The sequence below is a fragment of the Carcharhinus amblyrhynchos genome, chromosome 9 (genome assembly GCF_965287045.1).
Source record: "Carcharhinus amblyrhynchos chromosome 9, sCarAmb.v2.hapA, whole genome shotgun sequence".
In the NCBI taxonomy this organism is placed as follows: domain Eukaryota; kingdom Metazoa; phylum Chordata; class Chondrichthyes; order Carcharhiniformes; family Carcharhinidae; genus Carcharhinus; species Carcharhinus amblyrhynchos.
Window position 1 is genome coordinate 41,863,600 of NC_137332.1, and position 13,666 is coordinate 41,877,265.

The 13,666-nt window shown below is 40.6% G+C and overlaps 1 protein-coding gene across 1 annotated transcript; it reads left to right on the top strand.

The window, feature by feature from the left end:
• The first annotated feature begins 260 nt into the window (after nucleotides 1-260).
• On the top strand, nucleotides 261-12,980 carry pdzk1ip1 (PDZK1 interacting protein 1). The gene is made up of 4 exons (XM_080195510.1): nucleotides 261-411; nucleotides 4,605-4,731; nucleotides 8,059-8,157; nucleotides 11,945-12,980. Exons 1-4 carry the CDS (start codon nucleotides 342-344, stop codon nucleotides 12,024-12,026), a joined length of 378 nt encoding a protein of 125 aa, XP_080051636.1. The 5' UTR covers nucleotides 261-341; the 3' UTR covers nucleotides 12,027-12,980.
• Nucleotides 12,981-13,666: the final 686 nt, after the last annotated feature.

The window sequence follows — 13,666 nt, forward strand, 5'->3', positions numbered from 1 at the left end:
GCTGAACAGGCACCAGAGTGTGGCAACTAGGGGATTTTCACAGTAACTTCACTATAGTGTAAATATAAGCCTACTTATGACACTAATAAAGAAACTTGAAAAGTTATTTAATTTTGTCTTCAAATTCTTCCATTTTCTGCCTTTAGTAACTTTCCAGAATAAAGAAAGACTCTTGCGATTAAGTTAGACTACAGATGAATGTGAGGTCGTGCTCAGTGTCAGGTAAAAGAGGCGTGGTTAGCAAGAAACGTAGATCTTCAGGAATGTCGGATCTCAGCCACTTTGCAACCCTGCCCCGAAAGATTTAATTCGGAGTTTCGGGAATCCATTTACAATCCACAATGTTTCGCAAAGGTCTTCAGCTGTGTTGTGTTTTTATCGCATTGGTGGTCTCTGTAAATACACAGAATGGTAGGTGAATAGATTTTATTTACAATGTAAATACGAGGATAGTAGAACGCGAATCGAATTAAAACTGTGCTGAACCTCAAGTGATCCGTTGCAGTAATCATTTTAACAGTAAAACAGCTCCACCGTTCCCTTGCGTTTTCGAATATTTAGTAAGCGCAGTGTGTTCAGCAACTGTTGATGTAGAAAGTCTTAGGAGGACAATAACAAAATGCATCCTTGAGTAATTCAAACATTTGAAACAGGCTGGGTGCTATTTTAGGGTCGATATCACTCCTTTCCCGGAAGTTGAGTAAATTTCAGGGCATTAGTAGCACTTCGGATTGTGATTTCAGGTTTTTATAGTTCGACACTTTGTGCTTTCAAATGTATCTTTCAAACAAACTTCACCATGACCCGGGATTTCAAAAAAGGGGTGCTTCTGACTGAGTAAAACCTGCTCATATGGTGAAAAGTGGGTGCATAACTAACAAAATAAGTCTGAGGGTTGTTGAGTTCTCGAGTGAAGGTACTCCGGATTCCCGGCCAGCTTCAGAATCCACTATTGCAAAGGGACACAGGCCACACAATACAACGGTATTTGTCAACTCCTTTTACAGCTATTCATATGCAACGGGGACCAAATATCCACCGCTCAACTTTCTCCTCTAACCTCGCGGGGACACAATAAGCACTGTACTTTTTTCCCCGAAAAGATTAGTGATTTCAGTGTAAGTAAACAACGGGCCGGTTAAAAGCTATGGGACCTCTGTTAAATCTCAAAATGTACTTCCCTTAGAGAGACTAATTTCAGTCTCACTTTTTTTTGTGGGGAGAGGAGCACTTGGTGCTAAACGTTCAGTGTTGAGGTGGCGTTTTCTGGTATCAGTAGTCCAGAGGAAACAGTGAAATGACACAACTCTGCACTTGTTCTGCAGCTCTGCTTTCTCTGATGACCCGAGTAAATGTGAGGCCTGCCAGCTGTTTCGTTAGAGCTCTCGGCCACTTAGCCGAGGATGACTTTTTAGACAAACTTGTAGTTTATAATCACTGTGTTTTCCTACTATTTGCTGTTGTCTTCCTTAAATGCAGTACTTCAGTGTTTACCTCCCTCTGTAGCATTTTTGATTTGACCCTTCCAGTTGCAAGCACATGGGCGTTTCTTTACTTAAGAAGTTTAAAAAAAAGGTCCTGGATTTGGAGGAGGAAGAGTCGTGAACTGGACCTTAACTCAAGCAGGTTTACAGTGACAATCTTTCGATGCTTTTTCTGATTAATCCCATAGCAAAATGCTAAGAAAGTTCTCTTTTCCTACTATTCAATATGTTTGCCCTCACCGAATTCCTGACAAAAAGAATCATAAAATCCCGACAGTGAAAGAGAACATTTGGCCCATTGAATCTGCACTGACTCTCTGACAGAGTATCCTGTCCCCAGTCCCATCCCATAACCACACACATTTACCATAGCATCTTTTGGACACTCGACCTAACCTTTTAAAAGTTGAAATTTTATTTATTAGCGTCACAAGTCAGCTTATATTAACACTGCAATGAAGTTACTGTGAAAATCCCCTAGTGGCCACACTCTGGCGCCTGTTTGGGTAAACTAAGGGAGAACTTAGCATGATCAGTGCACCTAACCAGCAAATCTTTTGGACTGTAGTAGGAAACTGGAGCATGTGGAGGAAACCCATGCAGACATGGGGAGAATGTGCAGACTCCACACAGTCACCCAAAGGTGGAATTGAACCTGGGTCCGTGATGGTGAGGCAGCAATGCTAACCATTGTGCCACCATGTCGCTCATGTGGGAAGTGGAAAAATGCCATTTACTTCCGCTGGGTGAATGAGCACCAGAATTTGGGTTGGCTTCCATATGTCCCTTAGCCCAATAAATGCTAACCATACAGACCCCCGAAAATATACAATCAATTTATTTTCTTACTTTAAATGCGCCAATCTTGCATTGAAGATTTCTCAGCTGAATACTTGTGTTTGGTGACAAATCTCAGGCTTCCACAATCCAGGAAGCAGTGATGCTATACTTCAGAATCAACAAAGCAACTCACCTGTGCCTGTTCCTCCTCCATAATGAAAGAACACAATGTTTGTGGGCCTGAACTTTTTAGTGTCTGAGTTGTCCACGGCTCTCTACTCCCCCTCATAATGAGCAGCTTTTTCCCTTTTGAAAAAAGAACAAAGAGCGTCTGAGCATTTCGATGTAACTGGAATGGCACATAATGAACAGTCTTTACTTCATTGAATGTGATACAATGAACAGAGAGCTTGCCAATAATTTTAGGAGTCATATAGTGAACTGGTGATGAAACATTCTGGAATTGTGTCATTGTGAGGAAGCCTGGGGTTTAAAAGAGAGCAAGGAAGCCATGCAGTTGTGATATCACACTGGACTGAATGCTTGATGTTTGTATAATGCAGCTACACTGATGCTTTTCCTGGACATTCTTTTGTCTATGTGGAGTCTGCACATTCTCCCCGTTTCTGTTTGGGGTTTCCTCCAGATGCTCCTGTTTCCTCCCACAGTCTGGAGGACGAGCTGGTTAGGTGCATTGGCCATGCTAAATTCTCCCTCAGTGTACCAGAACAGGCTCCGGAGTGTGGCAGTTAGGGGATGTTCACAGTAACTTCATTGCAGTGTCAATGTAAGCCTGTTCATGATACTAATAAATAAACTTAAAGTCTTTCTGAATTGCATAAGTGCAAGGAAGCCTGGGGTTTAAAAAAGAGAGCAAGGATCAGTGCCTACAGTTGGCCATGCAGATGTGATGGCAGACTGTAGACCGAGTGCTTGATGTTTGTATAATGCAACTAAGCTGGTGCTTTTCCTGGACAGTTTTTTATCTGGCACCCTTCATTCTGGAGAACCTTTTGTTTTATTTGTTACTCTGAATGAAGCTTTGAGAAGACAACATCCACATGCTTAGCCATTGCTCTCCATACACTGACTCCATTGGAGGATTTGCCTCCTCCCTACTTTCCTCATAGCAAGCTGCTCCAGTAAAACCTCCAGACATTGTTCACTGAACAGACAAAACAATTCTGGGACCTCTGATAGACAAGCTGTCTGAAAACTAAATCTCCAAAGAAGAAGGTTTTTTGCTTTAAGATTGCCATTACCCTCCAGCTGTTGCACTCCTGACTCTATACACCTGTTTGTCCCAATGCTCTCTATAGCCTGGAAGACTCTATAAGAAGCTTATTAAATTTACGCAAAACTGCTAACCCCATTGCCATCTTGCAGAATTAGGCTACCATTCTACTAGCATGGAGAACATCAACCATTTTTAACCAAAGTCAGAATCAACCTTTAAATGTTCCCATAAAATGTATGTTAGAAATATGTCCAAGGAGATCTGCTTCTCTCTTTGGAGTTTGTGACGTGGAGTTTTGCTGGAAACAAGAAGTTGTACAATGCTCTGTGAATGGTCAGTCATGTTATCAATTATAAAATCTTCTGTTGCTTCCCATATGGTAAATTTGTGATGAAAGAAACAAACTAATTATCTCTGGTACACACTTCTGATTGGAAATCAAATCAAGGGAGAAAACAAATCAGAATGGCTGTTTTTAAATTTCACTGTAATCTTGACAGAAATTGTGTTTTGAAGCAGCACAAATTGCCAGCTCAATCATTCTAGTATTCTACTTAGTAATTACTTCTAGCTTGGAAAGTTCTCGTAGCTAGCTTTCCACTTCTGAGTTCATTATCTATCCACTATATACCACTTTTCTATAATGTCTAACATTAGCAATATATGGTGTTGTGTAATACAGCAACTTATGAGGTCAAAAGCTTTCTAAACATCCAGCTATGCAACCTTATCTTCCTTTGTCAATTTGGGTCTCAGCTGTAGGTTGTGACTTTAAACATGATTCCATTTGGAGATGTGGAACTGAGCAGAACGGAGAATGAAGGGCAGCAAAAGCAATGGCAATGAGGCATTAGCAATATTTCCCAAGATACTAAAAACATTACAGTACAAACAATGAGAGCCAATTACAAGAAATGTTGTTGGAGTTTCTCATGCTTTGTTGAATCACTGATTGTTACAATGCAGAAGGAGACAGTTTGGCCCATTGTGTCTGCACTGGCTCTGCAAAGAAGCATCATGAATTAGTGCCATTTCCCCTGCCTTTTCCCCATGCCCCTGCACATTGTTTCTGTTCAAATAATCATCTAATTTGTTTTCAACAGGACAGCCTAAAGAAGAGCCTCGCAGAGGTTTACAACCTTGGCTTACAGGAATCATTGCTGTTATTGTGTTTTTGTGCGTGTGTCTCATTGGATTCATCATGAATAAATTCTGGTGCAAAAATTCTGAGTAAGTTCCTGAACTACTTTATGTTTATTGTATGGACTCCTTACTGGTTGACAATTTATTGAATATTGATTTACTCCTTTTATGAGATTAAATCAGTACATTGCAAATTCCAATGCAATGGAATTTGCAATGTACTGTTTTTAGTCTCATAATTTCCTTCTCTTCCTTGGCCTCTCATGCTATTGAAAAGGGTTACAATTGAGGGGGCTGTTTGGACACCTCCACCAATGCAATTCTTGATGTGTATCGGTGTGGTTTGGGATAATACAATGCAGTCTACAAATTCTTTGTGACCCTAGTTAACAGGATTAATCTGTATGACTAAAACTGATGCTTGACAGATGCTCTTAATGTCTGCAAACTGATTTAGTGTACCTTAGAGGCAGAGATAGAGTAAAGGAAAATATTGGAATAAATCTTTATGTTGAAAGGTGTTGAATAATATTAATTAATCATAATTGCATGCCCATTTTCCACCTGGGAGAATAAGCTACAAATGCAATTTTTAAATGATCCAAAAATAATAAATTTTATTACAATTTTTCTAAGCATTCACAAGTAGAGCATGAAACAGTGTGCCAATGAAATACTGAAATACATTCAGGTCAACTAACAGATCCTTTCTGACTTTAGCATCAAACATTATAGGGTGCAGTCATTCACAAGTATTTTACATATCCCACAATTATTTGATTATGATACATATGCGAATCAATATAATGTTATCCATTTACTATCTGTGATCAAATAACAAAAATAATCTGTGTTTATATAACACTTTTAATAGAATAAAACGTGCCAAGACATTTCACAGGAGCATTATAAGAAAAAAAATGACACCCAAGCCACAAAAGAGATATTGGGGCATGAGAGGAAGATGCTGGAAAGTGATGTTAGATGTGGAAAGATATTGTGGGCAATCTTGAGCCTACGCTTTCCATCTGCGGGAATGATGATGGGGGCTCAAGATTTGGCGAAACCCTTGAAATCTTGGATCTCGTTGGCAAGATTGAGACTTCCAATTTTCGCTGCTCCTCTCTGGTGATGTAACTAGGTTCATGTACATAATGGATGTGAACCTGATTTACATTTATTTCAATGTATTTATATTTCATTAACCGCGCCCCCCACCCTTACCCTTTATTGACACCCCTGCTGTACATTCGTACCACACCAATGTAACGACACCAACAAGGTTTACAACAATTCACTCTGATGTGAACCTATCATGGTGATCCCCATGGGGGCATAAAGGTGAGTATAGCCCCTGGGGATAGGGATATGGTCAGGTAGTGCCCTGGCAATACTCCATGGCCCTCCCCTTTGGCACAGGTTGGCACCATGTATTGCTGATGTGGCAGTACCAATCTATGTCAGGGGCAAGTGCCAGGGGCAGACGCCAGTGGGAGCCTTATGGGGGGTGGTTGGGAATGGCAGGGAATTCACTTATTTGTGATGGTTGGCAGGAGCAGATGTGGAAGCTGGAGATTCCAGTGATGGCTGTTTGCGGGGATGGAGGATGCTGGACTGACTGCTAGAAGGTGGGGAGAGGCCTAATGTCAGGAAGGGGAGCAAGGGTGCACCAGTACTGACTGCTGAAGGTTCTGATTATGGGGAGGGGCGTCCCAATCTCAGTGCAGCCCAGCTTTGTTGGCATCTTAAGGCCCTGCCCCCTTACATGACCATGTGAAACATGCCCAGCTGTTTGTGACAGCATCATAAGATTTCTTGCCATAACCAACAGTCTGCCATTTGTTGGTAGAGTTTCACCGATTGGAAGGGATTTCCAGAACTTAGGATTTAGGTAAACCTAAGGTATGACTCCCAGCGATGCAGTGATTAAAATATTCTAGAGGCCATTATTAAAGGTGCATAGATATCTCAGAGGCTTGTGAGATTACAGAGATAGGGGAAGGACAATGCGGTGGAGAGATCTGAAAAGGAAAATGATAATTTTCAAATTGAGGTGTTGCTTGCCCAGGAGTCAGTGTAAGTCAGTGGGCAAGAGGGCAAAATGGGATTTGGGAGGAGTTAGAACTCAAGCAGTAAAGTTTTGTATGTCATCACATTATGGGAGGGTAGAACATGCAAGGCCAACCAGGAGTGTATTGGAATATTCAAGCCTATAGGCAACAATGGTTTCAGCAGCTGTGGCAGGAGCAGAGTCAGCCAATAATACAGAGACAGAAATAGAGTCGATTTAATGATAGTTTAGGTTTTTAGTTGCATCTCAAGGTCAAATATAACACCAAGGTTCCAAACAGTATCTGTTTCAGTGTCAGACAAATGCCAGGGAGCGGAATGAATCAATGGTTAGAGAGTGGAGTTTATGGCAAGATCCAAAGACAGTGGCTGTAGTCTTTCCAAATATTTAACTGGGCAGAAGTTTTGCTCATCCAGTACTGAACGTCAGACAAGCAATCTGACAATTTAGAGAGAGTGAAGAGGTTGACAGTAGAGCAGGGTGTCACCGGCCTACTGGTGGAAACTGACATTGCATTTTCAGATCATGTAGCATGAGGGTAGTATGTAAATGAGAAATCGAATATTTGCTTGGGGGAGACTGGAAGCAATGGTGTGGAAGTGATAAGAGTGGATCTCAGCACATGCAATCCCCTCCAGTTGAAATCAGGGAGAGATATTGAAAGAGGGAGGTGGTGGGAACAAGAAGGAAAAGGAGGGAAAATTTATCTTTGTCACCATTACTCTTGTGGCTTTGATACTATGGTAGCAGAGATTCAATGACAGAGTTTCAAGAAAGATGGATACAAATTTGTTCTGGGGGTGAGGGTGGGGGCATTAGGGAAGCTACAGATGGGTGGTGACAACATGTTCAAGGACATTGAAGAGGAAAAGGAGGTTGGAGGGGGGTGATATTTTGCAAGAACATTTGGAATGTTTGCACCCAATCAAGAGGTAGTTGATCCCCATACAGAACATTCTAAAACATGACAACTCCTTGGTGTTAACCAGTTTAAAAAAAAATTTGCAAAACACATGTAGAACGATAAACTTGCTAGGTACTGATTAACAGTCACCAGGATTACATTTTCAGTACTACATTTCTAAACATTTTAATTGTTGAAACTTGTAAGAGCATAAACTGCACAGCAAATCAAACTAGTTCTTGATGACCCGGAGGTTGAACTTTATATTGAATTCCAGTGGAGGTCTGGAATGTGACATTGATGTTTCACCAGGGACCATCCTGCAGACAGCATAGTCAAATGATTAAATGAATCATGCTGATAATTCAGTAGCTGAATTTCATCATCAAAAGTGTAATTTTAAAAATTTTGCTTAAATCTTTCTCATTTTTTTTCTCAGGGAGCACAATCAACCGGAATCGCCAGCAACAGAAGCTGACTGTACAAACGTTAATGGAACACAGATCACTGAAACCTTGACTTTAAAAGATGCCGTGAGGTGACTCAATGGTTAATATTTTCCTAAATGCTCTGAATGTCAGCAGTGCTGTGATTCAAATGTTTTATTTAGTCACCAGCAGAGTAGCCAGGGACAACAAATGTCATTTACAAAGGTATGTCAACAGAAGAGCTGACAATATAATCATAGAAGGCAGAACGTCCCTGGAAGCAGTTAGGAATAAACTTCAAAAAGACCTTCCGAGCTATGGTATATTTACCTGATTAAAGTCCAACAGGTTTATTTGGTAGCACAGGCCAGAAACTTTCAGAGCACTGCCCCTTCATCAGGTGAGTGGGAGTTTTGTTCACAAACAGGGCATATATAGATACAAACTCAATTTACAAGATAATGGTTGGAATGCAAATCTTTACAGGTAATCAAGTGTTAAAGGTACAGACAATGTGAGTGGAGAGAGGGTTAAGCACAGATTAAAGAGATGTGTATTGTCTCCAGCCAGGACAGTTAGAAAGATTTTGCAAGCCCAGGCAAGTCGTGGGTGTTACGTATAGTGTGACATGAATCCAAGATCCTGGTTGAGACCGTCCTCATGTGTGCAGAACTTGACTATCAGTTTTTGCTCAGGGATTCTACGTTGTCGTGTGTTGTGAAGGCCGCCTTGTAGAATGCTTACCCAAAGATCAGAGGCCCATCACTGCTGAAGTGTTCCCCACTTACTGTCCTTACCCCAGTCCAACGCCGGCATCCCCACATCATGTACATTTACCTTGCAGCACAGTCACTGGAGGTAAAGGAGATACTATCCTCCAGTAGTACTGGGAACACAGACTTGGAAGTCCCTTCATAGCATTTTGTTGCTTATCATAATTAACAGTCTCAAAACTAACAGTCAATTTCCCTTTGTGTTCAATGAATTAATTTTATATATTTAAACACTAAAGGAAGTGTGTGCTCTAGAAATCATTGCTTGAACCAACTTGGAAAAGAATCAAGGTGAGGGTCAGCAATCAGGACATAGAGTGTATTTTCCCAGTTTAGAACTTATTTTGTTGAAAAATAAAGCACTTCCCACCTCTTAGCTACTGTCTCAACTGGGGAGCAAATCACAGAACTAAATCTTGATCACAGAGAGGTATCAGAGCTGTAACAAGCTGGCTGAGGCAAACTGTGATATTAATTCTGTGGGAAATGACAGAACTATATTGATGTGCAGTTAAATATTTTCATACAGCTCTGCTGCTGACCTTTGGCAGGCAGAATAGAAAATAATTGATGGTTGCTTATCAGAACTTTTAAAATTTAAACTTGATACAATGGCTCATTGTGTTCTTTTTAAATGAGCCCAGCTATGCCCTGCCGCTAACCTGTATCACTGTAAGTATAGCATTGAATGCCTCACTTACAGCAGCACTGTACTGCATGTTGCTGACTTTGGTGCAATCCAAAAGATAATGTTTTATCTACAACAAATGTGGAGAATAATTTAAGCATAAGAGAAATTCATGATTGATTCAGGAATATAAGCAGAGGCTTGAAATATTTACAGGTATTTCCAAATGGATATAAAATGTTTACCTTGTATAATGCAATTTATTCAGATGAATATTATAACATTAGGGATATTGATCAAGTGTAGTATTGAAATGCTGTACTTGGTTGAAGTCATTAGGTTACATTTTAGCTTCATTTGAAGCATTTTTGAAAGGAGCATCTTGGCCTTTTGGCTAAGATGCAAATGAGATCAAGCCTTGGAGGAGGAGCAATCAGCTTGGATCATGTAGATCAAGCCCAAGACAGGAGGTGAGAGCCCTGTCTTGTCAGCTTGGATCAGGAATGTCCCAACTTGTTGAGACTCTGAATTGGACTTGATTTGATTGAATTGGAATAAAAACAAAAAAAAATATAGTAAGGTGTGATAAATATTTGTTTAGATTTTAATGGTATCAAGGGGGATGAGGGATAAGTGGGAGTATGGCATCAGTCACAATCATATTGAATAGCAAAGCAGGCTCGAAGGGCCAAATGGCCTACTCCTGTGTGTTGTTTCTATGTTCTGTATTTCTGCATCGTACCAGGTTTGTAAATTTCACACTAAGTACAAAATAATGTAAGTACTTTTTTTTATTCATTCCTGGGACATGGGTGTCACTAGCTGGCCAGCATTTATTGTCCATTCCTAGTTGCTCTTACTGAGTGCTAAGCTATTTCAGAGGGCGATTGAGAGTCAACCACATTGCTGTGGTTCTAGGGTCACATGTAGGCCAGACCAGGTAAAGGTGGCAGGTTTCCTTCCCTAAAGTGAACCAGATGGGTTTTTCTGACAAGCAACAATGGTTCCATGGTCGTCAATAGATTCTTAATTCCAGATTTTTTTTTAATTGAATTCAAATTCTACCATCTGCTATGAAGGGATTCAAACCGAGGTCCCCAGAACATTAGCTGAGTTTCTGGATTAATAGTGTACTGAACTTACTACTAGGCCAACATCTCCCCGAGATGTACATAGTAAAATGCAATTTCTACTTCTCGTTCCTTCTTACATACTCAGATATTGGCTTAAACCATTCAGTCTGTGTACAACAAGGTATTTCTCAACCATCCAAAATCCTCTCTTGGCCTTATGTGATTTAGTTTTTTCCTTTTTCCTGTGTCTAGTTCCTTCCAGTCCATTAGGTGCTGACTATGGTATCATTGTATATGTCTTAAAGTTTTTTTATTAGTGTCACAGGTAGGCTTACATTAACACTGCAATGAGGTTACTGTGAAAATCCCTTAGTCACCAGACTCTGACGCCTGTTCAGGTATAAGAACATAAGAACATAAGAACATAAGAAATAGGAGCAGGAGTAGGCCATCTAGCCCTTCGAGCCTGCTCCGCCATTCAATAAGATCATGGCTGATCTGTCGCTGCTCAGTTCCACTTTCCCGCCCTCTCCCCATAACCCTTAATCCCCTCTCTTATCAAGAACCCATCAACCCGCTTCTTAAAAATATTTAGCGAGGCAGCCTCCACCACTTCAACGGGCAGAGAATTCCAGAGATTCACCACCCTTTGAGTGAAGAAGTTCCTCCTCAACTCCGTTCTAAACCGCCTCCCCTTTATCTTGAGGCTGTGCCCCCTAGTCCTACTGTCTTTTTTGAGCGGGAAGAGTCTCTCCACCTCTATCCTATCCATCCCATTCATCATCTTATACGTCTCAATGAGATCTCCCCTCATTCTTCTAAACTCTAACGAGTACAAGCCTAGTTTATTCAGCCTCTCCTCATAGCTCAATCCCCTCAACTCCGGTATCAGCCTAGTAAACTGAGGGAAATTTTGGCATGGCCAATTCACCTAATCTGCATGTGTTTCAGAGTGTGGGAAGAAACTGGAGCACACAGACATGGGGAGAATGTGCAAACTCCACACAGAAGTGACCCAAGCCAAGAACCGAACCCAGGTCCCTGGCACTGTGAGGCAGCAGCGCTAACTTCTGTGCCATTGTGCCGCCCACTGTATGAACCTAGACAGTGTTCTTTAACAAGCTAGCATCGCCAAGCCAATCCTGTGCACATATTTCAGCAGGACTCACAAATACCTATCAAAAATTGCAAACCTGACTGATTATAGCACCTCATTTCTTGAATGTATTTTTTCCATTGTTACTTACTTTTCTTTAAATCTTCATATCATTATCATTTCATTACCCATCATCATTTGACATGTGGTGCAAAGTGAAATTATTTTACCTGGTACAAGATGATAAAACAATAGTGTAGTAATTTTAAGAATAATTTTATTTGATAACTCATACTTACTGTTGTTTAACTTTCCTCTTTACAACAGATCCAGTGAACATCCCAATGTCTATGAAAATATGTGTGTGATCACCGATGAGTCACCAAAGATAACTGTAACTGCAATGTAGCACCATTAAGATGTTTTTCAGAAGATTTATATACAGTACTGGATTATTTTCATATGATTTCTTAGATATGCAGCACATTTCCTTGCTTATTTTTGAATATACATATTGGCCATATTGTGGAGAATTTCTCACGGCATGGAGCTTTTAATACAACTTGAATCACATTTTTCAATGAGTCTGAGTGTTTCACATATTTGAAGTTGAAAATTTGATTTTTCTGAGTATATTTTTGTGCAAGAATTTAGATTTTTGACTTTCCCTGAGTCTTGGGGTAAGCAGGTGACATGCTCATAAGTGCCCCTCTGACCACCACTTGCAACTGGTTGCTTAAAAACACGTGAGGGCAATTTGGGACTGTTCAACTTCTAATTTTTCTCTTTATATGAACAACTTCTGCAGTACATTACTGTACCTACTGAATACAGTCGTGTCCAGAACCGAACTCTGGAAAGAGCCATAGCTTTGAGCCTGACAAACTGCTGTTCTCAGAGCTACCAAATTTATTACCTGCACTACCCAGAATCAGCACAAGGGGGTGTATGGAGACAGCTCAAAGTGACAGTGCTCAGATAGGAACCTGCTTTGGGTTATTTCAGGATAAAAATTTAGAATCACATCCATCATCATGATTTTGTTTTTGATTTGCAGCTGGTACCATATCGATAAATGTGACCTGATCTTCTGTTCTGCCATGAAAAATGTTCAATAGCGCACTTCTGAGTGATTTCAAAATGAATTAAGTGTATTTGGAAAAAATCGCTTACAATGTTAAAAGATTATGGTGTATCAAACTTTATTTAAATATTTGTGTAATTAAAGCTCTGTTGAGAATTAAATCAATGTATGATGCTGTAATTCAGATTTTGAGGTCAGTGTAGACTGGAGGAACTAATCTTTTGATTAGTTATACATTTTACAATCGTCGGAAATAAATTCAGCTGTTTCAGTTCCTAAGATCTATCCCTTTTTTGGACAGTTGTGGTTATGCTGCTTTAGCCATTTACAAATCCTCCATATGCCCATTTTGTTTCTTTACTTGTACTACTAATTTATTCTGTCTCTTTTCATTTAATCGCTCATATTTTCCTCTCTCTCACAAACCTTAGAACATAAGAACATAAGAAATAGGAGCAGGAGTAGGCCATCTAGCCCTTCGAGCCTGCCCCGCCATTCAATAAGATCATGGCTGATCTGTCATGGCTCAGTTCCACATTCGCGCCCTCTCCCCATAACCCTTAATCCCCTCGCTTATCAAAAATCCATCAACCCGCGTCTTAAAAATATTTAGTGAGGTAGCCTCCACCACTTCAACGGGCAGAGAATTCCAGAGATTCACCACCCTTTGAGTGAAGAAGTTCCTCCTCAACTCCGTTCTAAACCGCCCCCCATTTATCTTGAGGCTGTGCCCCCTAGTCCTACTGTCCTTTCTGAGCGGGAAGAGTCTCTCCACCTCTATCCTATCCATCCCATTCATCATCTTATATGTCTCAATGAGATCTCCCCTCATTCTTCTAAACTCTAACGAGTACAAGCCTAGTTTATTCAGCCTCTCCTCATAGCTCAACTCCGGTATCAGCCTAGTAAACCTCCTCTGCACTCCCTCCAAGGCCAAAATATCCTTGTTGGTGGTTTTTTCCTTT

Excerpts from the sequence above, each read along its gene's own strand:
- pdzk1ip1 (XM_080195510.1), top strand. The coding sequence starts at position 342 with ATGTTTCGCAAAGGTCTTCAGCTGTGTTGTGTTTTTATCGCATTGGTG. Across the intron at positions 4,732-8,058 it reads TTCTGGTGCAAAAATTCTGA|GGAGCACAATCAACCGGAAT; the intron begins GTAAGTTCCTGA and ends TTTTTTTCTCAG. Across the intron at positions 8,158-11,944 it reads ACTTTAAAAGATGCCGTGAG|ATCCAGTGAACATCCCAATG; the intron begins GTGACTCAATGG and ends TCTTTACAACAG.